This window comes from Kickxella alabastrina (assembly GCF_025024165.1).
Source record: "Kickxella alabastrina strain RSA 675 chromosome Unknown BX661scaffold_15, whole genome shotgun sequence".
NCBI classification, from domain to species: domain Eukaryota; kingdom Fungi; phylum Kickxellomycota; class Kickxellomycetes; order Kickxellales; family Kickxellaceae; genus Kickxella; species Kickxella alabastrina.
This window is the reverse complement of record NW_026251486.1, coordinates 290,933-317,337: the sequence shown is the minus strand read 5'-3', so window position 1 is coordinate 317,337 and position 26,405 is coordinate 290,933. Positions and strand designations below refer to the sequence as shown.

Below are 26,405 nucleotides of genomic sequence, written 5' to 3'. Positions count from 1 at the left end.
TGTAATATGACAGCAACAAAAAAATAATTAATGTGCAAATAAATTTACAGTCTAGACCTTTTAAAAAAAAGGCCGAGATATTTGTTCCAGACGCACACTAAACAAAATGTTTGGGTAACATTATTGAAATTGAGAAAATTGAAAGAATAGAAAAGGGGAGGGAAAAAGGCAAAACCGAAGCCAGCCTTTAAACCACGCTTACGAGTACAGGTCCTCGTCGGCGTTATCGTCGGCAAACTGGTTGCCGGCAGCCGGGGCGGCAGCCTGGGCCTCGCCACTGGTGTTGTTGTTGCTGCTGCTCTCAGCCACGCCACCCTTGGGGAACTTGAACGCGCCAAAGCCGCGGGACTGCTGCATGTTCTGGGCAAACATCTCGTAGCGACGGATGTCGTTGTCAGACACGGAGCGGCGAGCATAGCGCATGGCCTCCTCGAAATGAGCGACAGTGATCTCGGGGACAAGATCAACAACGTCCTCGTCATCCTCCTCCATCGCAGCATCCTCGCCGTTAATTTCAGCGCGCTCGCGCATGCGGCGCACATCGGCCTCGATGCTCTCGCGGATGGCCAGCTTGCACGCGCGCTGGCAGATCTCAGTGAGATCGGCACCGGAGAAGCCAACGGTCTTATCGGCAATGAACTTGAGGTCGACGTCGGGCGCCAGGGGTGACTTGCGTAGGGTGGCCTTGAGAATGGACAGGCGCGAGTCGAGGTCGGGCAGGGGGATGTAGATGAGCTGGTCGAGACGGCCGGGACGCAGCAGGGCACCGTCGATCTGGTCGGGACGGTTAGTGGCACCGATGACAAAGACGTTCTTCTTGGCGTTCATGCCATCCATCTCGGTCAGGATCTGGTTGAGCACGCGGTCGCCGGCGCCTCCGGCATCGCCGCCAGAGCCGCCACCACGAGCCTTGGCGATCGAGTCGAGTTCATCAAAGAACATGACGCAAGGAGCGGCGGCACGCGCCTTGTCGAAGACGTCGCGCACGTTGGCCTCGGACTCTCCAAACCACATGGTGAGCAGCTCGGGGCCCTTGATCGAGATAAAGTTGGCCTGGCACTCGTTGGCAATGGCCTTGGCGAGCAAAGTCTTACCACAACCAGGGGGACCATAGAACAGAACACCCTTGGATGGGGCCATGCCAAACTTGAGGAACTTTTCGGGGTGCTCGACAGGGTACTGCACGGTCTCCTGGAGCTCGCGCTTGACGTTCTCGAGGCCACCAATGTCGCTCCATCTGGTCGTGGGCACTTCGACGACGGTCTCGCGCAGGGCGGAGGGGTTGGACACTCCAAGAGCGTATCTAAAGTCGTCCATGGTGACGGCCAGCGAGTCGAGCACTGAGGCGTCGATCTCATCCTCCTCGAGGTCAATCAGGTCCATCTTGCCGCGGATCTGCTGCATTGCAGCCTCCGAGCACAGGGCGGCAACATCAGCACCAACGTAGCCGTGGGTCTCCGAGGCAATCTTCTCAAGGTCGACGTCGTCGCCCAGGCGCATGTTCTTGGTGTGGATGCGCAGGATCTCCAGACGGCCGATGGGGTCGGGGATGCCAATATCAATCTCGCGATCGAAGCGGCCGAAGCGACGCAGGGCCGGGTCAATGGAGTTGGGCCGGTTGGTGGCCGCCATGACAACAACGTTGGAACGCGCCTTAATGCCGTCCATGAGGGTGAGCATCTGGGATACGACACGGCGCTCGACCTCGCCGTTGGTCTTCTCGCGCTTGGGCGCGATGGCGTCAATCTCATCAATGAAGATAATTGCAGGGCTGTTCTTCTCAGCCTCCTCGAAGGCCTTGCGCAGGTTGGACTCGGACTCACCGGCCATCTTGGACATGATCTCAGGGCCGTTGATCAAGAAGAAGAAGGCGCCTGTCTCGTTAGCCACGGCGCGGGCAATCAGGGTCTTACCGGTACCCGGCGGGCCGTACATGAGGATACCGCGGGGAGGCTTGATACCGATAGACTTGAACAGCTGCGGGTAGCGCAGGGGCAGCTCAATCAGTTCGCGAATCTGGGCCATCTGTTTGCGGCAGCCACCAATGTCGTCATAGCCAACTTCGTTCATGGCCTGCTCCTCGTCCTCGCGCTTGATGGGGTCGCCCTCGGTGTGGATGACCGTGTCCTGCGCAACAATGCAGTACTCCTCGGGGTCGGTTTCGACGACCTTGAACTCGACGGCGCGCATGCCGGCGCGGACCAAAAAGTTGTCACCCTTCCGGACGGGGCGGTAAGCCTCGACAAAGTAGGGCTTGAGGTAGACCTCAAACAGGTCGCCGGTCAGGCCCTCGATGGTGTCGTCGATGGGCAGCACATGGATGCGCTTGCCGTACTTGATGTCGGGCAGCGGGTGGATAGAGACAATGTCGCCAAGGCGTGTGCGCAGGTTGTTGCGGGCAACACGGTTAAGCTTGATCTTGTTGTCCTCGCAGGACTCGTCGGGGATGACAATCAGCACGGTGTCCTTGCGCTTCTTGCCCTTGATGAGAATGGTGTCGCCGCGGAAAAGATCTAGTTTCTCAAGGACGTTCTGTGAGATGATGGCCACCGAGTTGTCATCGTTTTCGGCCTCGTCGACCATGAGCTTGTTGGGCGCGGCCTTCTTACGGAGAATGGCAGTCGCCAGGTCGTTCTCGCTGTCGACGGGCTGTGCGCTGGGGTCAATGGCCTGGTCATTGTGGAGGAGGGGCTTTTCTTCGTTCGAAGACATGGTTTATAAGAAAAAAAGGGTAAGTGGAATCAAAGAAAATAATAAAAAAAGAAAAAGAGTAATCTTGCAAAAGAATAACGAAAAGAAGATTGTTAAGCTTTCTTTTTTCTTCGTTATTTTTATATGGCCCAGAACGATTTGTTTTTTATTTTTATTTTTCTGTTGTTTGTGCTGAGAAAGAAAAATATAAATAAAATAAATCAGGAATGCAATAGGATACGTAAACCAAATTTAAAATAAAAATAAAAAGATTACAAAGAAGAGAAAGCAATAAAAAATATAGCAAAGTAAAAAAGGATATGTATTTGTATGGGCTTGGCAATAATAACCTTAGTAGGAGAAAAATGACTGACGTGCTTACTTTCTATTAGTGCCCTTTTTTTCTTCTTTCTATCTAGTTTTTTTCTCTTATGCTTCTTTATTTCCAGGTTGTTCCAAAATGAGAGAGAATGCCAATGACGCGGCCACCTTTTTGTCTCCCGCATTCACATCAGCGCTTAATCCTGCTTCACGCAGAGAATGAAGAGTGAGCACAGCTGATTGGATTAATTGTCGATCAAAAAATGGATTTTACTGCGGCAATTTTATCATCTCCTTAGGTGGATTGGGGGGGGGGGAGATGGGTTGCATTAATTTTTTTAGGTTGTTTTATGGTATGCTTTCGCCAAGCATCTTTCGCAGTAGGTGTTCTGTGGGCATAAACCAAGGGCTTCCAGCTCCGGGGAACATCATCTCTGCTCGTTTGGGCTTGAAAGGAAGTCCCAAACAGTGCATATGCAAATGATGAACGCTATTGAATGGGGGCCGATGGAACCCAAACCTCGTTTCATTTGGTGACGAAAACCCCCGTTCTTCCAAAACCCGCTGGCCAATGGTGTACATGCGTTCGACCATCGGCATATCCTCGGGCGTCAGTTCCTTGATGGTGCCATAATGTTGACGCGGGATGACGAGAAGATGGGCGGTGGCGTCTGGGCGGATGTCGTGAAAGGCAATGAATTCGTCGTCTTCGTAGACTATGCGGTCAAGGGGGTTGCAGAATACGCAGTGTTTGGGCTTTTTTTGGCCGCGCATTAGGAGGTAGTAGCCGAGGGTTGTGGTTGTAAGTATTCCGATGGCGGTGGCAATGAAGGAGCGACTGGACGGCATGTAAATAAGAGAATAATTACGAGAGTGTGTTTATGGATATATTTTTTAGGGCAATTAATTGGGCTTTTTTTTTCTTGGGCAGTGATTGCCGTTTTTTGTGTTTTGTGTAAAGAAGTATGGTTGAATCAATATTATAAATAATCATTCAATATCGCCATTATTAAGTATTCTAAATCTAGCAAACAAAAAACATAAGGTTATGCGTGTTTGTATATTTATATTCGTTATTTTTTAATTTCGAATTAGATCTACAGACATTTTTACATTGTAGCTTGGCTCTAAATACACAAAAAAACAAAGAAAAAAGTAATCCCTGAGAATGTAAACAATGAAGATGGGTGCATTTGGAGTGAAAAACGAACAATACCCTTTTGAATTCTCAATATATGTATTTTTTTGTGCAATAACAGTATGGCTCTCATACGCAGTATAACCATTTTCATCTTTTTCTTCTGCTTAAGCCACGCATTTAGGACAAGTGAAATAATAAAGTTGTTTTATTTTGTTTTATTTTTATTTTTTCGTGTGAACAATTAAAACAAAAAAGACGCAATGTTGTAACCTGGATACAATTTTTCTTCAAATGCCCAAGATGATGCAGTATTCGTTTTTCGACCAAGAAGAAAAAAATGTAATTTCCCTTCTCTTTCTTTTTCATTATTTAATTATTCATTACTGTTTTCTCTTATTTTTTCTATTAGCCATTTTTTGAACCATTACAATACCTATCATTACTTTATTTATCACAAATATATAAATACACCCAGCCAGCTATGAGACGAGCCCGTTTAAACATGTCCTGGTCAGATTCCATGTCCAGCTCAATAACAGTAACGGGAAGCCGCGCCACCAACACTCATCGCCGCCACCGCCATGATCGCAGTCATCTTGCCCGACCAACAAACAACCTCGGTATATCCCAAATGCCCGACGAAGCAGTTCAAAGACTCGTACGAGAACTACAAGCATCAAGAATAGTTGAAGAGCCCGAAGCCGAGGCCGAAGAAAATGAAGCTGAAGCGGAAGCGGGACAAGACACCGAGGTGCAAAATACAGAGGAGATGCAAATACAGGAGATTACAGTGTTAATGGGACAGGATCCGTTTGTGAGGTCTTTGCCAATGATACATTCGAGAAGAAAACGATGGAGTCGAAAGTTCAGGGACAGGATGGAAAGGCTGTTGCATCTTATTTCCTATTATTACTCTATTATCGGACACGAATTCACAACCACATCAGTGTATTTCAGGTCACACCAAATGAGATATTAGGGTGTATTTACAAAACAATAATAAAATAAAATATAACAAAAAATTTGAACTAGTTCAAGTAAACTGAATGGTAAGGTGAAGCTCTTGAGTTCTCTGGAAGATAAAGGACGGAATGTCCTAATGTGCGTAGCTGTTTTTTCAACGAATCTTTTATCCGACGCACAAAGCCCACTGATGATTTAGTTTCGCTTGTGGAGTCCACATTCTGTGTGCCTGTATCCTCCCTCAAACCACTACCAGCAGCAGCATTTGTATTAGCAGCAGCAGCAATAGCAGCAGCAGCGGCAGCGGCGGATGATGATGATGATGCAATAATTTCTGGGGGTAAAGTTTGTGAGCGGGTGGCTCTTGTACCATGCGTGTTGTTGCGCAATTGTATAGGCCGTAGATTAGCGGCCAAGTTATCGGCTCCAAAGGTGTTGCCCCCATGTGTATGCGTTGGTCTGAGTACTGGTGCCGCGGGCGTCACAGGTGTAGGTGTTGCTGCTGATGTGGGTTGGATGGGGAGGTCAATAAGTGTTATGTGGGATTGCATGGAGGTTGTCCATACTAGACGAGTGTGGCGATGACGATAGTGTCTAGACATCTTTGTGTATTGTGTATTTTGTATTTAGTAGTTGTAGAGTATCAATATTAATATTAATATTAATATTTTTTTGGAGTTGGTTGTAACAATAAAAGGAGAGCAATAATTACAGAGAATGAAAGAATAAGAATGTGAGTTCAAGATTATAGTAAAATGAAGAAAAATTAAGGAGCAGAAAAAAAGGGGGATGGTGAGAGAGGGGAAAATGAAATTTGGGAGAGAGGAAGGAGACTAGGAACAGGTGAACTTTTATAATATATTCTAGAGCTCGGCAATTACAAAAAAAAAGGTATTGTTGTTTTGTTCCAAGAACGGAATTTTTTTATTTCGGCAAGAAAAGAAAAAGAAGCGATTAATGTACATTTCTGCAGCTTTACGTTAAGCCGAAGGATATTGTGCAATTCTTTGGGTCGAGTGTGTGTTTTTTTTCATGAAAATCCTCCCCCTATTCCATTTTAATTTTTTTTTTTAAAAAAAGTGTAACATGTGTGAGAAAATGGTCAGCAGAACTTTCCGTTAATTTTTTTTTTGTAAAAGTGTTAAAAAATGGTGGACATCCATAAACCTGTTTTTTTATTTTCATGTTGCAACCTTTATTTGGTCTTTAATCATGACACGTGAGAGGGTGGTATGAGCACACAAGCACACGAATCGGCTGGGCACATATGCACACGAGGCTGTGCGTGTATGGTGTGTGTGCCCGTGCGTTTTTTTTTTTTTGCCTTGGAACATTAAAAAATTCTGAATAGATTTTTCTTTTTGCAAACTAAAATATAATTCTATATGTCAGGACAGATTCACCGATAATGAATAATTCACACACATACGCAAAAAAAACATAAAACACTAAAGAAATAGTAAGATTTCAGAAATCGACTACTATTGATTCAACCAGAAAAAAAGGAAACTTTCAATTGGGTAAATGCAGCACTATTATGACAGGGACATCTAACAGGTATTGAAAGCACAAGAAATTATTCAAAACATGTGAGTATATTATATATTATGTGTGGCGTGATCAGCAAGCAATATGAGTTTTTATTTTTACAATTATAATTTAAGGATCTGATCTGATCTGATCTGGTCTGGTATTTTTTTTATCCAGTTGGTGACCATGCATGTTTTCTTCATGAGGTGTGTGGAATAAACACTTTTATATTCTTTTTTCAGCTCCAAAAAATATTTTTTTTATTTAAAAAACAGGTTGAATTATTATAAATGGGCGCAACACCGAAACGAGTGCAGGCGTCTATTTCGTCTTTTTTCAAGACAAAGCCAACAGCAGCAGCAACGGCAGAACCAACAGCAGCAGCATCAGCAGCTTCGGCTATAGCGGCTGAGAAAGTAGAACCCCCAGCTTCGGTCAAAAAGACACGATCAGCGGGGGCATCGCCAGCACGCCCGGCCATCAAACGGCAGCGCAAAGCCGAGACGCCCCAATCCATCCCAGTAGTCCCCACCACTCCAGAAGATGATCAAACAGAGGCAGATGAAGATGAGGATGCAACTGACCAACAGCTGGCCTCAACAACCATGCTCTTCTCCAACCTGCATGTCCAAGGCACCCATGTCCAGGTAGTCCACCGCACACTGCACAAAAAATACACGCCGCTCGAAGCCCAAGTACTCGACATAAAAGCCCAGCACCCGTCGACTTTGCTGGCGGTCGAGGTCGGGTACAAATACAGGTTTTTCGGCGAGGACGCCCGCATAGCCTCGCAGGTGCTGGGAATAATGTGCACGCAAGCCAAGAACACCAATTTCTACAACGCCAGCGTGCCCGCGCCCAGGCTTCTCGTGCACGTGCGAAGGCTGGTTCTCGCCGGGTTCCGCGTCGGCATCGTGCGGCAGCAAGAGACGGCGGCGGTCAAAGCCACGGGGGAGAACCGCAGCGCGCCGTTCGTGCGGCAGTTGGCCGAGGTGTATACTGTGGGGACCATGCTGGAGGAAGTCGGCGCGGAGGAGCAGGGCCGGGCACCGTGGATAGTCAGCATATCGCAGCAGAGCAATGGTCGGCGCACGGGGCTGGTTGCCGCCCAGGTCTCGACAGGCATGCTGCTGATGGATGAGTTTGGCGATGACGCTATATGCAGTGAGATGGCCACGCGGCTCGAGCACGTTGCGCCGGCAGAGCTGCTGCTTCCGGCGGGCCTGGCGCGCGACACGAGGCTGGCACTGGCGGCGTATTGCGGGCGGCCGATCGGCGCCGAAGCCCCAGGGTCGCCCGGGGAGGAGCCGCCGCTGCTGGAACACGTGGGGCGCCCCGGCCCGCGCATCGCCCGCCTGGCACCAGCCGCCGCCGTAGTGTCAGCGGCCGAGCAGTGCGCGCGCCTGGGCATCGCGGCAGCACCGGGCATCCTGGACATGCCGGCGCTGGCGTCCGCAGCACTGGCGCAGCTGCTCGCGTACCTTGCGCCAATGGGCCTGGCGCAGGGCATTATGGCACAGGGCGCGCCCGAGCCGTTCCACACACAGGCGCACATGCTGCTGTCGCAGACGACGTTGCGCGCCCTGGATGTTTTTGGCGCCCAGCAGTCGTTGTTTGCAACGATGGACCGCACGTGCACGGCGCCGGGCCGCCGGCTATTGCGCCGCTGGGTCGGCCACCCGCTGGCGGACCTGCGGCGGCTGCAGGAGCGCGTCGACGCGGTGGGGTGGCTCCGGGACAGGGCCCAGGGCGGTGCCGGGTGCTGGGCGGCGGCGAGGGCGGGGCTGGCGCGGGTGGGCGTTGATCTGGACCGCGGCCTGTGCCGCATCCTGCACGCGCAGGCGCAGCCGCCGGAGCTGCTGCGCATCATGGATGGCTTTGCGCGGGCGGCGCGGGTGGTCGGCGCGATAGAGGGCCCGGAGCTGGGGCCGGGGCAGGCGCAGGGGCAGGGGCAGGGGCAGGCGCAGGGGCAGGCGCAGCCGCCGGGGCTGCTGGCTGGTGCGCTGCGCGCACTGGCTGCGCGCAGCGCGAGTGTCGGGGGGCTCGTGCGGGGGTGGCTGGCGCAAGTGGACCGCACGCAGGCGCGCGGCGGGCACAAGCCGCAGCTGTTCACGCCAGCCAGCGCCCACCACGCGGAGCTCCGCCGACACCACACGCAAATCGCCGCGCTCACACAGGCCCTTGATCTCGGCGCCGAGTCGGTCGGCAGGCAGCTCAAGCAGCCGGGATTCGCCTTCCGCTCGGTCTCCGGGGTCGAGTACCTCATTGACGTGCGGCGCACGCAGGCCGTGCCGGGGGACTGGCTGCGTGCTGGCAATGGCACGAAGACGCACCTGCGCTATCAGACGCCGGAGGCCGTGCGGCTGCTGGCCGAGCGCGAGCGGTGCCGCGCGGACCTCGCCGCCGCGGCCGCGCGCGCCTATGCCGAGTTCCTCGGGGAGATCGCCGCGGACGGGCTGGCCGAGCTGCGCGCGCTCGTGTCGGCGCTGGCCACGCTGGACGCGCTACTGGGCCTGGCCGAGCTAGCGGCCACGCCAGGCTACACGCAGCCCGCGCTGAGCGACTGTCCGGAGGCCCATCTCCGGCTGGTCGACGCTGTGCACCCGATGGCGGCGGCGCAGCAGCCCGGCTACGTGGCCAATTCGCTTTCCCTCGGCGGAGGCGCGGAGGCTCCTGGGCCACGGGCCCTTGTGCTGACGGGCCCGAATGCCGGCGGCAAGAGCTCGCTGGCGCGCACCGCCGCGCTGGTCGCCATCATGGCGCAGGCCGGCTCGTTCGTGCCTGCGCGCCAGGCGCGGCTCAGCCTCCTCGATGGCATCCACGTGCGGATGGGCGCACACGACAACATACTGCGCGGCGAAAGCACGTTCATGGTGGAGATGCGCGAGACCGCGGGGATTCTGCGCCGGTGCACGCCAAAGTCGCTCGCGCTGCTGGATGAGCTCGGCCGCGGCACAAGCACGCATGATGGCGCGGCCATTGCGTATGCGGTGCTGGCGCAGCTGCTGGAGGCGAGGCCCATGGTGCTTTTTGTCACGCACTATGCGCATGTGGCCGCCGGCTTTGCGAGGGATCCGCGGGTGGCTGCTGCGCATATGGCGTTTGTGGAGAAGCCCGCTGCGGCGGAGTCGGGCGCCGTGCCGGAAGTCGCCTTTCTGTATCGGCTGGCGGAGGGCGTTTCGGCCGACAGCTTCGGGCTTAATGTCGCGCGCATCGCCGGCTTGCCGCACTCGCTGCTGGTGCGCGCACAGGACTGCGCGCAGCGCATGCGCGTGGACATCGAGAGCCGCCGGGCTGCCGCCCGGGCGCGCGCGCTGCAGGCTGCAGTGGCAAAGTGCAAGCAAAGGCCCACCTAATCCCGCTGCTTCCTAATCCGCCTAATCCCGATCTATTTTCCTTGCCGAAGGGCCAAGCCAATCCGCTGCTTCATAATCCAGCTAATTCCTATCTATTTTTCTTGCCGAAAGGCCGAACTAATCCGTTGTTTCCTAATCTATATCTAGCTCGCCTATCTACTTTTCCTGCTGGAACGTCAGCAGCGCCTCGCGCAGCCGGTCGACGGCCACGCCCAGATCCTCTACGGATGCGTACGAGAAGGCCGCGCGCATGTAAGGCCCATCCACGCCTTTCGCTGAGAACATGCGGCCGGGCACAAGCAGCACGTGTTTCTCGATCATCCTCGCAAACACCTCGTCCATGACCCCCTGCCTTTGCTCGAGCTGCGGCGGCAGCACAATGCGGAACCACAGGAACATGCCAGCCTGCGGCACCGTGAACTCCGCCAGGCCCTTGAGCTTTTCGCGGCAAAGGTCGACAAAGACATCGCGGCGCACAGCGTATTCCCTCTGGGTCCTCAGCAGGTGGCTTTCCCAGCCGCTGTGGCCCCAGTCCTCGTTCAGCAGCTTGGAGACCAGCGCTTGGCTGAGCCCCGAGGGCTGCTGCACCGTGGTTTCGTTGTGGAACTGGATTTTGTCCGCGATGTATCGCGGGGCAGTCACCCAGCCGCAGCGCAGCCCGGGGGCGAGGATTTTGCTGAACGAGTCCAGCCGAATAACCCGCCCGTCGGTGTCCAGGGACAGCAGCGACGGGATCAGCCCCTTAATCCCGGGCAATCCGCGCAGCCTATCCACACCCTCCGCCGGCTCCTCGTATGCGCCAAACTGCAGGTAATAGTACGGGTCATCTTCGATCAAGACGAGGTCGTGCTTCTGCGCCACCGCGTACACCGCGCGCTTACGCTCCAGCGACATTGTCGCACCCGTCGGGTTCTGCGCCGTCGGAATCATGTACGCGACACGCACCCGGTTTTCCCCGCACACGCGGTCCAAATCCTCCGGCACCGCGCCCTCCGCGTCCATCCTTACGCTGGCCACACGGATGCCCATTGGGCCCACCGTGCCGAGAATCGCCGGGTACGTCCACTCGTCGACCACAAGCGTGTCCCCGCGGTCGCAGAACAACATCAGGGCCTTGACAAACGCATCCGTATTGCCCACCGAAGGCACAACGTCCCAGTCTGCGTATGGCGGATTATGGACCGAGGCGGTGTGCGTGCGCGCGAAGGCTGAGTAGCTGGGGACTCCGCGGCCATTGCCGTATTGGAGAAACCGCTCGAGTCCTTCGGTTTTGCTCGTTGGTTGGTTCACCTGGATGCTGGTTGCTGGGGGGTGGGCGCATTCGGAAAGCATGTGGCCGGGTTGGGCGACAAGCGTGGTGAGGGCGCCCAAGGGGAAGGTCGAGGGGTGCGGGAGCCCTGCACCGAGAGAGACGAGGGCAGGATCGGCGGACATGTACTTCATGAGCGATTTCAGAGGACTGTTGTCACGCTGCTTGGCGGACTCTGTGAAGTACACCGAGAGGTCTTTTGAATGCGGCTTGGTCGAGGTCATTTCAACAATATAGATATAAAAAATTGTATGAAAATAAGAAGAGATGAAGAAAAAGACGATAGCGCAAACACCTACTGTATTTCGATTTTATTTTGTTTGCGGAGATGACGGAGCAAAACAAACCCGAAATAGTGATGATTCATTATTGATCAGTAACAAAAATAAATACGCATGATAAGCAAAGCAGCTGGAATTTGATGCGCTGGGCAAAAAAAAAAAAAAAAAAAAACGTCCGTACCTCTCTCGCCCAGAGAAAATAGATACACTCGCTCCTTTGACAAAGCCCTGTCCCCTGTGATAAACAACCGAAATGTAAAAGGGCAAGTGCGTAAACACAATCATCCCCAAGCTTGTGGATTTGTTACAGCGTAATTGTCAGCACTGGCCTGAAAATGACTATAAAAAACAATTTCAATAATAAAAAAAATCTAAAATCTAAACTACCACAATCGTCGTTCCCAGTTCAATAACCCCTTCGTCATCATCGTCATCCATAAACTCGTCCGGATCATAAATAATCTTCAAAAGCAACGAGCAGCTGGGACACTTTCCGACATCCTCGCCGTTGCGCAAATCCTCAATGGGTATCTCGAATCGATCGCCGCATGGACATGGGTAATGGTACACCTGTGTCTCCTCGTCAAATTCCATATCCTCAATTTCTACTTCGTCATAAAACGAACTCATAATAAAAAATTAATGAATATAAAAAATATCTGTGTGCGTGTGTTTGTGTTTGTGTGGCTGTTGCGTGTGAATTAAAAATACAAAATGAATGAATGAAAAAATAAAAAAGTGTAGGAATTAATTAGATAACTGAATTAAAAGAAAAAAGAACTTGAATTCCAAAGCTTTTGTAAACGAATCCCCCCTTTTTTTCTTTTTCTTTGTTAGAAAAGTAAACTTTTAAAAATTAAATTATTTAGGCGGACTTGGCTCGGGATAAAAAAAAAACTAATAATTAACGAATCAATCAAACCAAAAATGACCCTCCTTTCTCCGAGAGAGAAAAATTAACACTGGATTTTGCTGTTTATTTCTAGGTACCAAACCCACCAACCAACCCAATTAGGCAAAACGATCAGATTGAAATTGTCTGCGAGTTTTGACTGAACTGGGACTTTGAAGGATAATTTGAAGGATAATTCAATAGCTTTTTGTTAATTTGTCTGGCCAGAGTAATAAGATCGCCCCATTCGGTAAAAAAAAAAACTACCCTCCCTCCCTCATTCACTTTCACTGTCCTTTTTTTGTTATGTTTGTTTGAGTTTGGCAATGTAAAAATAAAAGACAATGCACATTGTACATTGCACATTGCTTGCCCAAATAAAAAAAAGATATTCAGATCTCTCCCAACCCAACCCAACATAATCCAACCATCAATTCCCACCGACAATAAACAAAAAATATAAACATTTTGGTTCCAACAAAAATTTTTTGTTGAGTTTGTTGACACAAATCAATCCAGTTTCTAAATTATCTCTCTCACATATTGCTGCCGTTTACAAAAAGAGGTAGAAACACCAGTGCGCTTTTGTTGTAAAGTTTAAACAGCAGCAGAGTAAACATTCCATAATTTTTAATTTTAAAAAATAATTAAAAGAATAAAAAAATTAAAAAAGATGAAATCATTTGTTGGCACACGAGCAAAATATATATAAAAAACAAAATACGCACAATGACGAAAGGTTTAGTTGGCACAAACTAAATAAACAAAATAGAAGCGGGAATCAAATTTCAAACATGAAGTTGTCACGAAAATAGACCTATTTCCTCCGACACATGACAATCCACTTCAACTTGTTTCTCCCTCTGCTTTTGCATATAAATAAAGCTGAAGTAAAGCAAGAAGAAATAGGCCAAGGCGATAAAAAAACAAAGTTGCAAGTCATCAAATATTGGGCAACCACTCTCCCCCACCCACCCTAAAATACCCACCCCACATTTCATTCACTTTCTTTCTTTTTCCATCTCCTTTGGCCAACAAACCTCGCTCACTGACACTGACACTGATACTGACGCTGACACTGGCCATCTCTTTCTGTCTCCATTTTACTTCGCCTTCTTTTTTTGAGAGGATATTTCACTAAAACAGAAAAAATAATCAGATTTTAGTTTTTTTTTCTGTAATATATTGCGTGCTATTTTAAAAAAAGTCATCGACTAAAATTCCACTCTAGCTCTTTCGCAAAAAATGGAGAAATGGAAAGTATCCCTTTGTCCGTAAAGCTAATAATACGTCTACTCCACCTCAAGCCATACAAAAAATATAATGCCAGAGAAAAATAATATATAAAAAAGCCTAGCTCCTCTATTTTATATCTAAAAAAGTGGTGTTTGACTGCAAGTTTAAAACAACCATGAATGAGAAAAAAGAAAAAAAAATAAGTGCAAAGTTTTTTTTTGCATACAAGTGAGAAAAGGTACGACCAAAAAAAAGCAAGGCCAAGTTTATTTATTTATTTATTTATTTCTCTTTTTTTTTTTTTTTTTTTTTTTTTTTTTTTTTTTGCTTTGAACACTTTATTGTCCTTTTTTCATTCCCTTCCCTTTACCTTTTTCTCTCACTCTGATTTTTTTATTTCTTTGAGAGGACTATTCGTCATTATAAATACCAACCAGATTTCTCCCATCCCCTCCATTTCTTTTCCTTTTTCCTCTCTCCTCTTTTTTTTGTATCCTCATCTCGTCTTTTATTCTTCAAAAAATAATTTTGTTCTTGGTTATATTCCAATCATCATTAAATCATTTCTATTTTGGAACCCAGACTCTTACACACAAACAAGACGCTTGAAATAAAAAAAGGCATTCGATATGGTTATTACAGACGCCGACGCCAGCGACAAATGGGGAGATAATGCACGGCTTTGGATTGCAGACTCATACATAGCTGTGGTCCCTGGTGTCATTTTGCTCGCATACATTCTCATTACATCTCTTTTTGGATTCCTTCATCGGCGATTCTCTGCCGTTCACAGACTGCCCATTGGCTCCAGTTTTAATGGTAAGCATACAAACATATTTCAGAGGCTTTTTATGCCCATATTCAGCTTGTAATGGTTCGGGCTACACACGTACAACAAGAATAACCTTGTGTAAAAAAGCCATTCTGTATATTATAATTAACCACAAGTCTTGAGTATTCCTTTTTTTCTCTCTTTCTTCTCTTTCTCTCCCTCCCTCCCCATTTTTAAATCTTTTTTTTGCTATCTCTCTCTAAAGTGCATGACATCACACCGCCACTTACCGCACGCACGCACACACATATCCATTCATTCATTCCATTATTCAATCCCGCCCTCCTTTTATCCAAATAGCACAGTCAACATGATACACAGAATACTTCCTGCACATTGCTCTTTTCCTTTACTCCCTCTTTCCTTTCATTTCAATATCCTTTTGACCATCCCTGTTTTTTATTGCATGTTTTTTTCGTTCATGCAGAGGCATAAACATATCCTGTTTCCGTCTCATTATTATGCAGCCAATATGAACAAAAAACAAAAAAATACAAGTGTGTGTCCGTGTGTGCGATCAGTGCTTTTGGATATTAAAGTGGTTCTCTATTCGACAAATAGATACTTGCATTTTTTTGCTTGATACATGCATAGAATACTTTTTCCCTTTTCACGCATTCTTCGGATTCACACAAATTAATTTCAGCATAGGCTTTATCATATACCTTAAAAAGCTCTATTTTATTCCATGGAATAAAATACACCATCTTTTTCATTCGCCGTATATGTGCGTGTATGCGTGCGTGTGCATGTACTGGGAAAATCCCATCCTTCGCTCATTCCATTTTTTTTTGCTTGTTTTACATCCTTTACCCAATATTATAATGAGTATCCGTTCATTTGTCAAATATTCTTCTCACAATTTTTTTTAAAAAAACGCATGTTGGAAATGTGCGTCATTTGATATTGTTTATCGGACAATCCTAAATTTAATCCCAGTCATTTAACCATTTTTTCATTACGTTTTTTCTCTTATGACACATTATTTTTTACTGCCCACTTTTTTTTTTCCGGGCTTAAAATGGCATATCTTTAACCCCCTTTCTTCTTTTCTTCTCGTACATCTTTCCCTTTGTTTATCCCGATTTGCATTGACGCAGATGAAAAACAAGTTTTTTATTTTCCTTGAGCTATTCTGATTACATGCACACTGTGCGTGTGCTCGGGACAAAAAAAAGCTTTTAAAAAGTTTATTTGGTCACATGAACTTTGCAATTGTCCAACAGAGCGAGTGTGATTTTTTTCTTGCCCTTTAAAAAAAATATTTTTTATTAAAATGTGCCAAACCAAAATATTTTATATTTTGCATCGACTCGCTTTATCTCTAGATTTTAGAAAAATCTAAAGGATAATAGATAAAGCCGACAAAGCAAAAGAAAAGCTTTACATTGTAGAAATAGGACAAAAAGATATACCGGCTGTCCCTTTTTATTTTTTCCTATGTATTATGCCATTCACCCATTCCTACTTATATTCATTTTTCATGTATCCGCCATTTATGCGCTTATGCAGAGCAGAGCAATGTCTCTGCAACCACGGGCATCGTGTGGACGTGCGTGCTACATTAATGTGTATCACCACACTATGCCTATTAATTGAGTAGCACAAATACATATGCAAATTTAATTGACCACATGCTCTAAAAAAACAAAACATTGTATCATTGTACATATAGGAAATTACGCCTTAGACATTGAGCGCCAAAACCTGCTGCATTCCCCAAGAACTGAAGAACATAACATGCCATTCTGCCTATCCAACAGCGCATCAGAATCCACATTTGCATCCACCGAAGACGACAACGACAACGACAACGACATCATCCACCGGACGTCCACCGTGACTAAAAACATCGCACACAGCAAAAAAAACAAAAAGACAAAGGGCAAAAAGGCCCACGCGACAGAGGACAACAGCGAGAGCAGCAAAATAGGATTGCGTGGCGAGATATTAAGTCAAATATGTAACCTCCTCGTATGGCTTTTGGTGGCCGAATGTCTCGTCCACACCATGCTTGATTTCGCATTAAGGCAAGAGTTAGTTCGTCGTAGACAGAGCTCCATGGCTATCACGCTGGTCTCATGGCTTGCCTTTGCCCAAATCTGCACGGCTACATCATGGATACTGCAGCTGAGACATAAGTACCTGGCCTGCGACAAATTTAGCTCTGTCCTTTCAAGTGCTGCTGCTGGTAGTGCTTTTTCGTGGACGGCATCGCGGGAGTTTTTTTGGTTGTTTTCGCTCCTGGTTTCTGTATGCGAGCTCTTTGTTTACGTTAATTGCGATTCGTCCTGGGGCGCTGATTCCGGGGTAACGCCGGCGACAAAAAACGTTATGCTGTGGTCGTTGATCTCCGTCCGTATTATGCTCAATACCATTTTGGTGGCGTGCGCAGCTTACAGAATGCGGCTTTGCAACAAGTACCAGCATGCGGTTGCCCTGCAGCGGCAGCAGCAGAAGAGGAATACTGGTGAGTCGCGGTTGCCAGTCAATCCCAACGTTGGCCCCACGATTACTTCTTCGAATACGGGTTTTGGCGGGGGAGTGTATGGCGCAATTGATTCTGATCCGTCCAGCCCTGAGACCGGCAGCAGCTCCCCAAGCGCCAACGGCAACAACGGTATGCAGTCACCGACCGAGTTCACACCACTTGTGCCACCGACTTTTGCCCGCGGCAACAACACCATGATGGATGATTCAGAGAACCAGACCGAGGCCTTGCGTAGCGGGGCGAAGAAGGCGCGCATGTACCACCAGTCCAACGACTACAGCCCCAACATGATGAGCATGCGGCGGAGAATCAACATTCTTTTGCCCTTCATGTGGCCGTCCAACAACCTTCTGTTGCAGCTCCGCCTGGTCGGCTGCATCTTGATCCTGGCCGCCGGACGCCTGGTCAATGTGCTTGTTCCGATGCAATTCAAGATCGTCGTTGATTCCCTGGCGCCCAAGGATGGCACCCCAGCGCAGTTCGCCTGGGTACATGTCCTGTTGTACGTTGTTTTGCGCGCAATGCAGGGCAGCGAGGGCATTCTAAACACAATGCAGAGCTATGTGTGGATCCCTGTTGGCCAGAACACGACGAAGAGTATTTCTGTGGCAATGTTCGAGCATATGCACCGGCTGTCTTTGCGGTTCCATGTGGGGCGGAAGACTGGCGAGATCCTGCGCGTGCAGGATCGCGGCGTCACCTCTGTTGTGTCCCTGCTAACATCCATTGTGTTTAACGTGATCCCGACGTTGGCAGATATTGTGCTCGCCTGTTATTTCTTCTCCGTCATGTTTGACCTGTACTTTGGCACCATTGTATTGACCACAATGTCCATGTTCATGGCGGTCACTATTCTCTTGGTCGGCTGGCGCACGGAGTACCGGCGCTTGGCAAACTACCTGGATCACGAGATGGAGGCGCGCACGGTTGATTCGCTGACGAACTTTGAAACGGTCAAGTATTACAACGCGGAGAAGTTCGAGGTCAAGGAGTATATCAAGGCCATTGACGAGTACCAGGTGGCTGAGTGGCTGAGCACGACAACAGCGAACCTGATGAACTTGGGCCAGAACCTCATTGTGCAGCTGGGCCTTTTGGCCGGCGCCCTGCTTAGCGCCCACCGCGTGTACGAGGGCGAGATGACTGTTGGTGACTTTGCCATGCTCCTGGCGTACATTACGCAGCTCTACGGCCCACTGACTTGGTTCGGCACTTACTACCGTGTGATCCAAAAGAACTTTATCGACATGGAGAAGCTGCTCGAGCTCTTTGACGAGCCCATCGAGGTCAAGGACCCGGAAGTCCCCGCCCCGCTCAACGTGCCCAACGGCGAGATCGTCTTTGACAACGTTTCGTTCTCCTACGACCGGCAGCTGACGCTCAAAAACGTGTCGTTCAAGGTGCCCGCCGGCTCCACAGTGGCCATTGTCGGCCCGTCCGGCAGCGGCAAGAGCACAATACTGCGGCTGCTTTTCCGGTTCTACGATGTGCAGGCTGGCCGCATTCTCATTGACGGCCAGGATATCCGCGGCGTCCTGCAGACCCAGCTACGCCAGGCCATCGGCGTCGTGCCCCAAGACACTGTTCTCTTCAACGACTCCATCCGATACAACATTGCCTACGGCCGCGCAGGCACCAACGGTGGCGTAACCATGACCGACGTCACCGGAGCTGCTGACGGCGCGCACATCCATGATCGCATTATGGGGTTCCCAGACCAATACGAGACGCGCGTAGGTGAACGCGGCCAGCGTCTGTCGGGCGGCGAGAAGCAGCGCGTGGCCATTGCACGCACGCTATTGAAGGACCCGCGAATTGTCTGTTTGGACGAGGCCACCAGTGCATTGGATACGACGACGGAGCGAAATATCCAGACATCCCTGCGCGATATGACGCAGAACCGCACGACACTGATCATTGCTCATCGCCTGTCGACTATCATCCACGCCGATCAGATTCTTATTGTGAAGGATGGAGAGATTGTTGAGCGCGGTACGCATGCTGAGCTGATTGCTGATTCGAGCTCGCTTTACTATGATATGTGGATGAAGCAGCTGACGGATGCCGTTAATGCGTCGTATGATCCGATTTTGGATCCTGCTAATAGCCAAGGCGCGGATGTGTCAGCTGAGCTGCCCTCGGGGAGATTCCAGGCCCTCAGTCACCCACTGAGTGCCATTATTGGCGGCAGCAGCAGTGGCGGCAACAGAAGCAATGTTGGTGGGATGGTTGGAAGGCCCCAAGCATGGTCGCCCTACGGACCGATAGTAGTGGCGGCGCCGTTGCCTGAACAGAACATGTCTCTTCGCCAGCAGGGGAACAGCATAATGCACATAAACTCGATATCGCCTCCAGTCACATCGTTGTCATCGCTTTCGGGAAATGACTCTAATGGGATGGGCATGTCGCAGTACGAAGAGTCGTATTTGCCATCTAACCGCAATCCCAAGCAGAAGGGCAACAGTGGCAGAATGTGAGAGAGAGAGAGTAAGTGAGAGAGTAAGAGCGCGCAAGGGACAGGTTTCCCGCCCACTCAGCCCTCAGTCACTTGGCTGTCTAACTTTATATATTTGACCAGCTTAATATTTTTTATCATCATTATTTCTTCGTTCAAAAAAATTTGCATTTGTTACTATTATCAATATTTAAATGGTCATGTTTAACTGGCACTTGCATTGGTCACTCGTGTATTATTTTTCAAATAATAGAGTGAAAGATAAATTAGCAAGGATGTTCAATGCACGTGCGTGGTCCCCGCAAGCGGTCTGTAAATTTTACTTTGGGCTGGCAGCTGCAGTGTTCCTCTTTTTTTTATCAACACCGTGAGCCTTTTTTGTCATTTTTTTAATATATTTTTCAAAAGGCACTGACAATGAGATAAGCCCTATTTCATTTTATCGATTGCGCGTTTATTTTAATTCACCTTATTTTTTTATTTTATTTACCTCTATCACATCACCAAAAAGGAATAAGCGAAAATGTTTTTCGGCGGCATTCGCTTCTTCAAGCCCCTGCGCTCAAAATCACTTCTACGGCGTTGGAAGCATGGAAGCAGCGTCCAAATGGACATAGTACAGAAGCGCAAGGCGCTAGCCCAGTTCAAGGACAAGACTGAAGTGACAATATTTGATAGACAAGCCAAGCGCAACCAATACAGCTGGGGCCCCTGGGTAGTCGGCGGCCAAATGCTAATGTGGCTCAATTTTGCCGATTTCTACTGGCGATACTCAATGGACAAGAACGAGGAGACCGGCGAGCTGGCCTTGTCACCCAAATGGAAGCGCGCGTGCATCTCTGCTGTTGCCATTATTGCCGGTGTGTCTATTGGCGGCGGAATCCTGCATTACATCAGCCGGTCGGTTGCTCGCATGAGGGTGGTTAACAATGGGCAGACAGTGCTTCTGGATACATACCGGATTTCGGGACGCGGTACGCGCACGAGGGAGTACCCGATTAGCGCAATGTACTCAAGGGACACACTGGTGACGGGAAAGGGGCCCCAGGGTGTTACTCGCGATGGCTCGCCGCAGTACAGCATCTATGCGCCCGGCAATGCCTATGCATTCATCATGAATCGCTCAGGCAACTTCAAGTCGCCAAAGACCTTTGACATTTTGTTCCACCGTTCTATTGTCAGGAAATAATTCGTGGTTTTTATTATTATTATTTAAATAATGGCTATACTACAATTGAAAAGTTGTTTCTACCGGGTGCCGAGTGAAGCATCTTTTTCTTAAATTGCGGCTCATCTCCCGATGCTGATGCGGTAGCAGGTATGCTGGCTGTGAGGCGGTAGAGATAATGTGCAAGTTTTGCCGTGTGGTTCTGGTGGAGCTGGGTGAATCCCAAGAACTGCATTATTTCCAAAAGCCGCTCGTCGTCAAGGTACCGCGAGTTGGCAACACAAGAGAGGGGGAGGACGAGAAACAAGAGTCCCTCGGGCGCGAGCAACCGCGCCGCTTGCTTCAGCATGTCGCCGCGCCTGGCCGGATCACCTATGAAATTCACCACTAGCGATAGACAGATAACTTCGAACGGACTTTGAAACAAATGCGCAGTGTTTGTCTCAATGTCGCTCTCGTCCCCGCTGCCAGAATCATCATGTTGCGACAATAATGGAACAGGGGCATTGCTGTCAAGCTCAATGTCCAAAAAGTCCTGCTTGTATATGCCCGGCTCCTGCGAGTTCAAGTCAATCGGCGTCACGTCAATCCATTTTCTCTCCTTGGCGTAGTTCAGACAGCTCAGGGCCCCAACATCCAACAGCCTTGTCTTCCCGGGCCTCTTGTCCACGCCCAAGTCCCGCATCTTCGGCACCAGCCATCTGCTCGTATCACCGCCGCGCTGCTTGCACTGGCCCAACAGACTAGCCTTTTGGTACCAGTCCAGACCGCCCATCTGCGCCATCTCCCGCGACACATCCTCGATCCGCTCACCTATACTCACCATGTCCTCTGCAGATAAATCATTGCCGCGCGCTTGCCTCTTTGAAGCCAGCTTGCTGTATTCTTTAATCAGCGTGTGAAAGTGGTTGATGCGCCGCCGCGTGTCCGTCGATGATTTGCCTAGCTTTCCGAGAGACACGTCGCTGAGTGCCGTAGTATTGATTATTATTTTATCCTGGCCGTCGATGTGGATCGGCGGAAGAGGTATTGTTTTTTGAGTGCCGGTGGGCTTGCCTGCTGCCATTGTGGTTGTCACTGGTTGCCGGCGTTTTGTTGAGCGCGACTTTGGCATATTTTTATGCGAATTATTATTTTGAATTGAAAGGTTATTTTTCAGGTGTATTTAAAAAAGTGTGTTGAAGCGAGAGCACAGTCGTTTAGAAAAAAGTACTTGAGAACACCATTTGAAAATTGTAGAAGAAAATTGTCGATGGAAAATAAATCACCGGATTAAGATTTACTGATGCACAAATGCAACATCATTAAGCATATATACCACCTAATAACCTGCAACATTGGATATGCTGAACCCGTGTCAGCACTGTTATAATAAGAGGTGGGTGGTGAGGGGGCACTACTGTGGTAGTTTTAGAAGGACGGGGTGTTGATTTATGAAAGTTTTTATTATCAATGGAATCAAAAGTAGAACTAGGGCTGGCTTCGTCTTATATATGTGCTTTGTCGCCTTTGTTGTGCACATTGCCAATTGTGGACTCTGTTGGCGAGAACTGATTCTTCTGTGAGAAGACCGGTACCTTGGCAAGTCAATGTTGTGGTTTTCGTGTGTGTGCACTCACGCGTGTGTATTGCAATATGGGGAGCATATCTGGGCATCATTATTATGTCTTCCTAATTTACTCCTGCATAATCCAATTAGCACCCTATCAACCGGCATGCAGATGGAAACTTTTTTCGCGATTAACAACCTCGACATCCACTTCCATATCATCAGTCTGCTTAACAGTACATTAGCATAGCTTTTCAGCTATAATATAAATACAGGTTAAGTACAGTTTTGTTTACAATTTATAATAAATATAAAATACATAAAAAAAATATTAAAATTTCATGCACTCAATAGAAATATTTTTTTTATGTATTTTATGTTTCAAATTGTGAAATACATTTCTTTACACATTCATTTATAATTGGCGGACAAATTGGCATACTTTGCCATAAATTATACAAAGCACACATGTTTTTTTTTACAAAATGCCTGAGAACCACTGAAAACCAGAAAACCAGAAAACTGGCAAAGCAGAGAGACCAAAACTTCAATTACTCAGTTGTCTGCTTTAAAAGATTATTTTTAATCTAGGAAAAATACAAAAACACGCGTGTGAGCATTCGTTTGCAATTGTCAGACAGATTGTGGATAGTTGGCCAAAGTTGTGCAAAGCTACAATGCTTCACTTTCTAAAATGCAACTTTATTCATTTTTTTATGACAATTAATCGTGATCGGTTGATTAATTGTTTGCGATCAACCATTCCAACATCCCCACATCCACATAATTTTAAATCTACGCGTTTTTCTTGCACAAAAAATACAAACGCACGTTTGTGTTCGTGGTTTGCTTTCTCGATTCTGTCCATTCTTGAATTTGCTCACCAATTTGTCGTATTATTTATTTTCTCTAATTCAAAGGTATACAGAGGCTTCAAATAAAATATAAAAGTATAGCCAACAAGCCATGAACGTCAGCGACCAGCAACTCAGCAGCACCCCCAGCGCTGCTGCTGACGCAAACGCGGCGCCAATTTCAATTGAGCAACTGCGGGTGGCCTTTGAAAACGGCTCACCGACGGTGGTCTACGACAGCCTGCAGCCGTACCTCAGTCTAGAGTCCAAATCCAACGGTGGTGCCCAGGCCATAAACGAGATATCCGAGTCCATAGGCAAACTACTTTACCCCTGGTTCCAGAACAGCGAGGCCATGCGCAGCGACGAGCAGCGGTCGCTGTACATGCTGCTGCGGCCAGACGGGCGTTTGGTAGATACACTGTTGCAGTATCATCTTTTGCAGCGGCAGCGTGGTTCGTCTGTCTATGGCCTAGTGGTACAAGTGCAGAGCCTTCCCGTGGAGTTTCATAGCAGCAGGAGTCCAGCCTTGCCTGCAGAATTTGCCAGGCGTGTGGAAGCTGCTGGAAACAGCAATAGTGATCGGAGCACTGGGTTTAACGTCGACGCGCTCGAATACTATATCTTCCACCTGTGCAAGGCGCTTGTGCCGCCGCGGGAGAACTCCACTGACCTGGCAAGTGGATCTATTGAATATCCATCAACATCGGCAGGGCGCAAGCCAGTCAGCCACGGCGCAGTGGTTTCAGGATCAGCAGTATCCTGCTTGGCGCGCGAATACACATGTTTTTTCCTTCCCGTGTCTGTGCCCGAGAAGCGGCTCAATGCCCAAAACGAATCCGGCGGTGATGCCAACCCGATGAATCAGATCCATAGCCGGCTGAGCGACTTTAGCCCGAATAGAACACAGACAAATCAACAAGGCGACATGGGCGATGCGCGCAAGCCAGGCACGACCGATGTCGATCTGCTGGACACCTGCGAGTATGCGCAGGCGCTCGACCTGGCAACCTACTTTGCTTCGTGCGCGACACTCCTGTGGCTGCCGGTCATCACCAGGGACTTGCGGGCTTCCATTCGCAGCGTGGCGCAAAAGGAGGCCGGTGGCCTGCTGGCTGCGAATGATCCCATGTGCGACGCGTCCGGATGGGTTTGGATTCCGAGCTTTTCGCACCTGTCGGCGCTGAACCTGTTCCACATGCTGGTTGGGCACCTTGCCAAGGGCGAGCGGCAGATGGAACGCTACCACTTGACTGGTGCCCTGCCCCAAACGGCCTCGGCAACTGGGCAGTCTGGGCCTGTAAACCCGCTAAGAAACAACAATGTGAGCGCGCAGTACATAGAGGCCTACGACAAGCGCGTCGGCATGAGCGGCACAATTCGCGATACACTGCGGTCGCGGTTGTTAACTGTGTCTGTCGCTGACACACTCGGCCTGATGCTGGCTTGCTGCAGCCGCGCGGGCATTGCGGACACAGATATTTGGATTCCGTTTTTGGACGTCACTGCGAGCATATGGATTCGGTACATAATGCCCTGGCGCAGCTCGAGGACAGACAGCCCCAGTAGCACCGCTGCAGATGCGCTGTCGCCCGTGTGGCAGTCGCGAATCCCGCTGATGATGAAGGGCATGTCGTCTGTGCTCTATGGCCAGGCATTCGCGCTGTTTTTGCGCCAGATCTCGTCACCGAACGTCGATTTACTCGCGCACACGGTGCAGACGCTGGGCGAGCAACCCGGCCATGGCGTGCAGTCATGGATTAACGGCGCCGTGGGCTCGGTATTTGGCCACGGTCATAACATGGACGCGCTGACGGTGGTTGAGCGCGTGGTCAGTGCATTCACAAGCACTGAACTTCGCGCCATCCTCGCGGCTGTCGAGCGACTCCAGCTGGATGCATTCCCGCACCTGCGCAGCCAGATGGGCGTAGACACGCCCACTGTGGTGCCCACACTCGGCCCCACCATTGAGAATGGAATGATGGCCACGCCGACCAAAGCGCCGAGCGTCAGGCCACCGCAGCAGCAATTGCAGCAGCAGAACAAGGGGCAGAAGGACGGCGCATTCTTCGAGTACCTTGTCGCAACCGCACAGCAGCACTTGGCGCCATACGCCTCAGAGAGCCTTTCCTTCCGCAGCGGGTCGCAGGTGCTCGACACCATGGTGCTGGGCGCGCTTGGAAACCCGCCTATATGCATTGTGTTTGGCCGTCCTCCCGCGCCGCTGCTCCAGACCGTTGTGCACGCCCTGCATGGCGCCGAGCTTTTGGCCGAGAGGCAGCTCCGGCTGATTGTGCCCGAGGGAAGCTCCGACCAGGCGCGGTCACTGGTCTCTGACATCTTCCTCGTGATTTCACGTGTCTTTTCAGCCACCGATTCTGATCCTGGTGCGCGGCCGTGGGCGTCGGGTGGTAGCGGCATTGGTGACGTGTCTGACCGTCTGGGCGGAGCCAGCGAGACAATGCGCGCACGCGCCCAGGCCTTGCACGAGGCCCAGGGCCGCATTGCGTCGCTGTATAAGCGTCTAGCTGCAGTGTTCTACGTACCCCGCCAAGTCATCGAGGAGATCAAGATGTCACAGGACGATACGCTGTTTTCGCTGGGCATGTCCACTGGGAAAAGCAACGGGTTCGGCCAGCGCCTGGCCGCGCGTAGCAACCCGAGCGAGTGGGCCGGGAGTGGGGGTGTGAGCTCCCCTGATATGGAGCACGGCGCGCTTACGCCGCGTGGCCGCTGGGAACTCAAGACAGGAAGAAAAAAGTTTACCACGCAGTCGCTGCTGGCATCGCCCCGGGGCTCGGCAACCCCCACTGGCGACAGTGCCCGGAGATCGATGCTGGGACCATCCCTGCAGATGCAGTCTCCGCCGCCCAGATGGAATGTACGAGAGAGTTCTGCCAAAGTCGGAGCCGACTTTGAGACTGATGCTGCGCTACTGCCACGGGGGCCCCGCGCGCTATACGTGGCCAGGTCGTACGAGAACCAGTGGCTGTTGGACCACACCTTGTGGCTCGACGTGGTTGCCAACGACTGCTTCCAAAAGCTGCTCAATTTGTTCGAGTCCATGTCATACCCGATTCCGCCGTCGCTGCGCGCATACACGCTGAATTTTAGATGGCTGGCTGCATACCAGAACATCAGATTCTTTGCCGTGCTGTTCCTGGCCGTGTGGCTCTTCCGGTTCCTGTTTTTTTGATTTAATAATTGCTGCTACCGCATTCTCTTTTATAATTTTTTGCAATAAATTAAACATGTTTAGCTTTAGCGAGCGTTAGATGAGGGAATCTCAAGCTGAGATTGCACCTTTCTTTATTTCTAGATCCGATAAAGCTGACA

General features: G+C 49.7%; 10 protein-coding genes across 10 annotated transcripts; 4 read left to right on the top strand and 6 right to left on the bottom strand.

The window, feature by feature from the left end:
• Positions 1-198: 198 nt before the first annotated feature.
• BX661DRAFT_144198 (transitional endoplasmic reticulum ATPase) lies at positions 199-2,712 on the bottom strand (the record flags this gene model as incomplete). Its single annotated transcript, XM_051533035.1, has 1 exon — positions 199-2,712. The coding sequence occupies one exon, from the start codon at positions 2,710-2,712 to the stop codon at positions 199-201; it is 2,514 nt and encodes an 837-aa protein (XP_051390789.1).
• Positions 2,713-3,360: 648 nt separating this feature from the next.
• BX661DRAFT_144058 (HIT-like domain-containing protein) lies at positions 3,361-3,786 on the bottom strand (the record flags this gene model as incomplete). Its single annotated transcript, XM_051533030.1, has 1 exon — positions 3,361-3,786. One exon carries the CDS (start codon positions 3,784-3,786, stop codon positions 3,361-3,363), a length of 426 nt encoding a protein of 141 aa, XP_051390788.1.
• Positions 3,787-5,181: 1,395 nt separating this feature from the next.
• BX661DRAFT_171824 (uncharacterized protein) lies at positions 5,182-5,718 on the bottom strand (the record flags this gene model as incomplete). The annotated part of the gene is made up of 1 exon (XM_051533735.1): positions 5,182-5,718. The coding sequence occupies one exon, from the start codon at positions 5,716-5,718 to the stop codon at positions 5,182-5,184; it is 537 nt and encodes a 178-aa protein (XP_051390787.1).
• Positions 5,719-6,633: 915 nt separating this feature from the next.
• BX661DRAFT_35823 (muts domain V-domain-containing protein) lies at positions 6,634-10,080 on the top strand. Its single transcript, XM_051539104.1, has 2 exons — positions 6,634-6,705; positions 6,922-10,080. Exon 2 carries the CDS (start codon positions 6,937-6,939, stop codon positions 10,000-10,002), a length of 3,066 nt encoding a protein of 1,021 aa, XP_051390786.1. The 5' UTR covers positions 6,634-6,705; positions 6,922-6,936; the 3' UTR covers positions 10,003-10,080.
• Positions 10,081-11,836, bottom strand: BX661DRAFT_35817 (pyridoxal phosphate-dependent transferase). The gene is made up of 2 exons (XM_051539103.1): positions 11,774-11,836; positions 10,081-11,606 (listed from the first exon to the last, which is right to left on the bottom strand). Exon 2 carries the CDS (start codon positions 11,533-11,535, stop codon positions 10,159-10,161), a length of 1,377 nt encoding a protein of 458 aa, XP_051390785.1. The 5' UTR covers positions 11,536-11,606; positions 11,774-11,836; the 3' UTR covers positions 10,081-10,158.
• BX661DRAFT_184301 (uncharacterized protein) lies at positions 11,744-12,379 on the bottom strand. The gene has a single exon (XM_051536453.1). It carries the CDS (start codon positions 12,220-12,222, stop codon positions 11,971-11,973), a length of 252 nt encoding a protein of 83 aa, XP_051390784.1. The 5' UTR covers positions 12,223-12,379; the 3' UTR covers positions 11,744-11,970.
• Positions 12,380-14,122: 1,743 nt separating this feature from the next.
• Positions 14,123-19,841, top strand: BX661DRAFT_184300 (uncharacterized protein). The gene is made up of 2 exons (XM_051536452.1): positions 14,123-14,539; positions 16,228-19,841. Exons 1-2 carry the CDS (start codon positions 14,350-14,352, stop codon positions 19,518-19,520), a joined length of 3,483 nt encoding a protein of 1,160 aa, XP_051390783.1. The 5' UTR covers positions 14,123-14,349; the 3' UTR covers positions 19,521-19,841.
• Positions 19,842-19,878: 37 nt separating this feature from the next.
• BX661DRAFT_184297 (uncharacterized protein) lies at positions 19,879-20,725 on the top strand. Its single transcript, XM_051536451.1, has one exon. The coding sequence runs from the start codon at positions 20,022-20,024 to the stop codon at positions 20,685-20,687; it is 666 nt and encodes a 221-aa protein (XP_051390782.1). The 5' UTR covers positions 19,879-20,021; the 3' UTR covers positions 20,688-20,725.
• On the bottom strand, positions 20,722-21,591 carry BX661DRAFT_124983 (uncharacterized protein; the record flags this gene model as incomplete). Its single annotated transcript, XM_051532442.1, has 2 exons — positions 20,722-21,082; positions 21,155-21,591. Coding segments are annotated over 2 exons (798 nt in total), but the record flags the coding sequence as incomplete, so codon positions are not given.
• Positions 21,592-23,065: 1,474 nt separating this feature from the next.
• BX661DRAFT_184294 (uncharacterized protein) lies at positions 23,066-26,333 on the top strand. Its single transcript, XM_051536450.1, has one exon. It carries the CDS (start codon positions 23,182-23,184, stop codon positions 26,263-26,265), a length of 3,084 nt encoding a protein of 1,027 aa, XP_051390780.1. The 5' UTR covers positions 23,066-23,181; the 3' UTR covers positions 26,266-26,333.
• Positions 26,334-26,405: the final 72 nt, after the last annotated feature.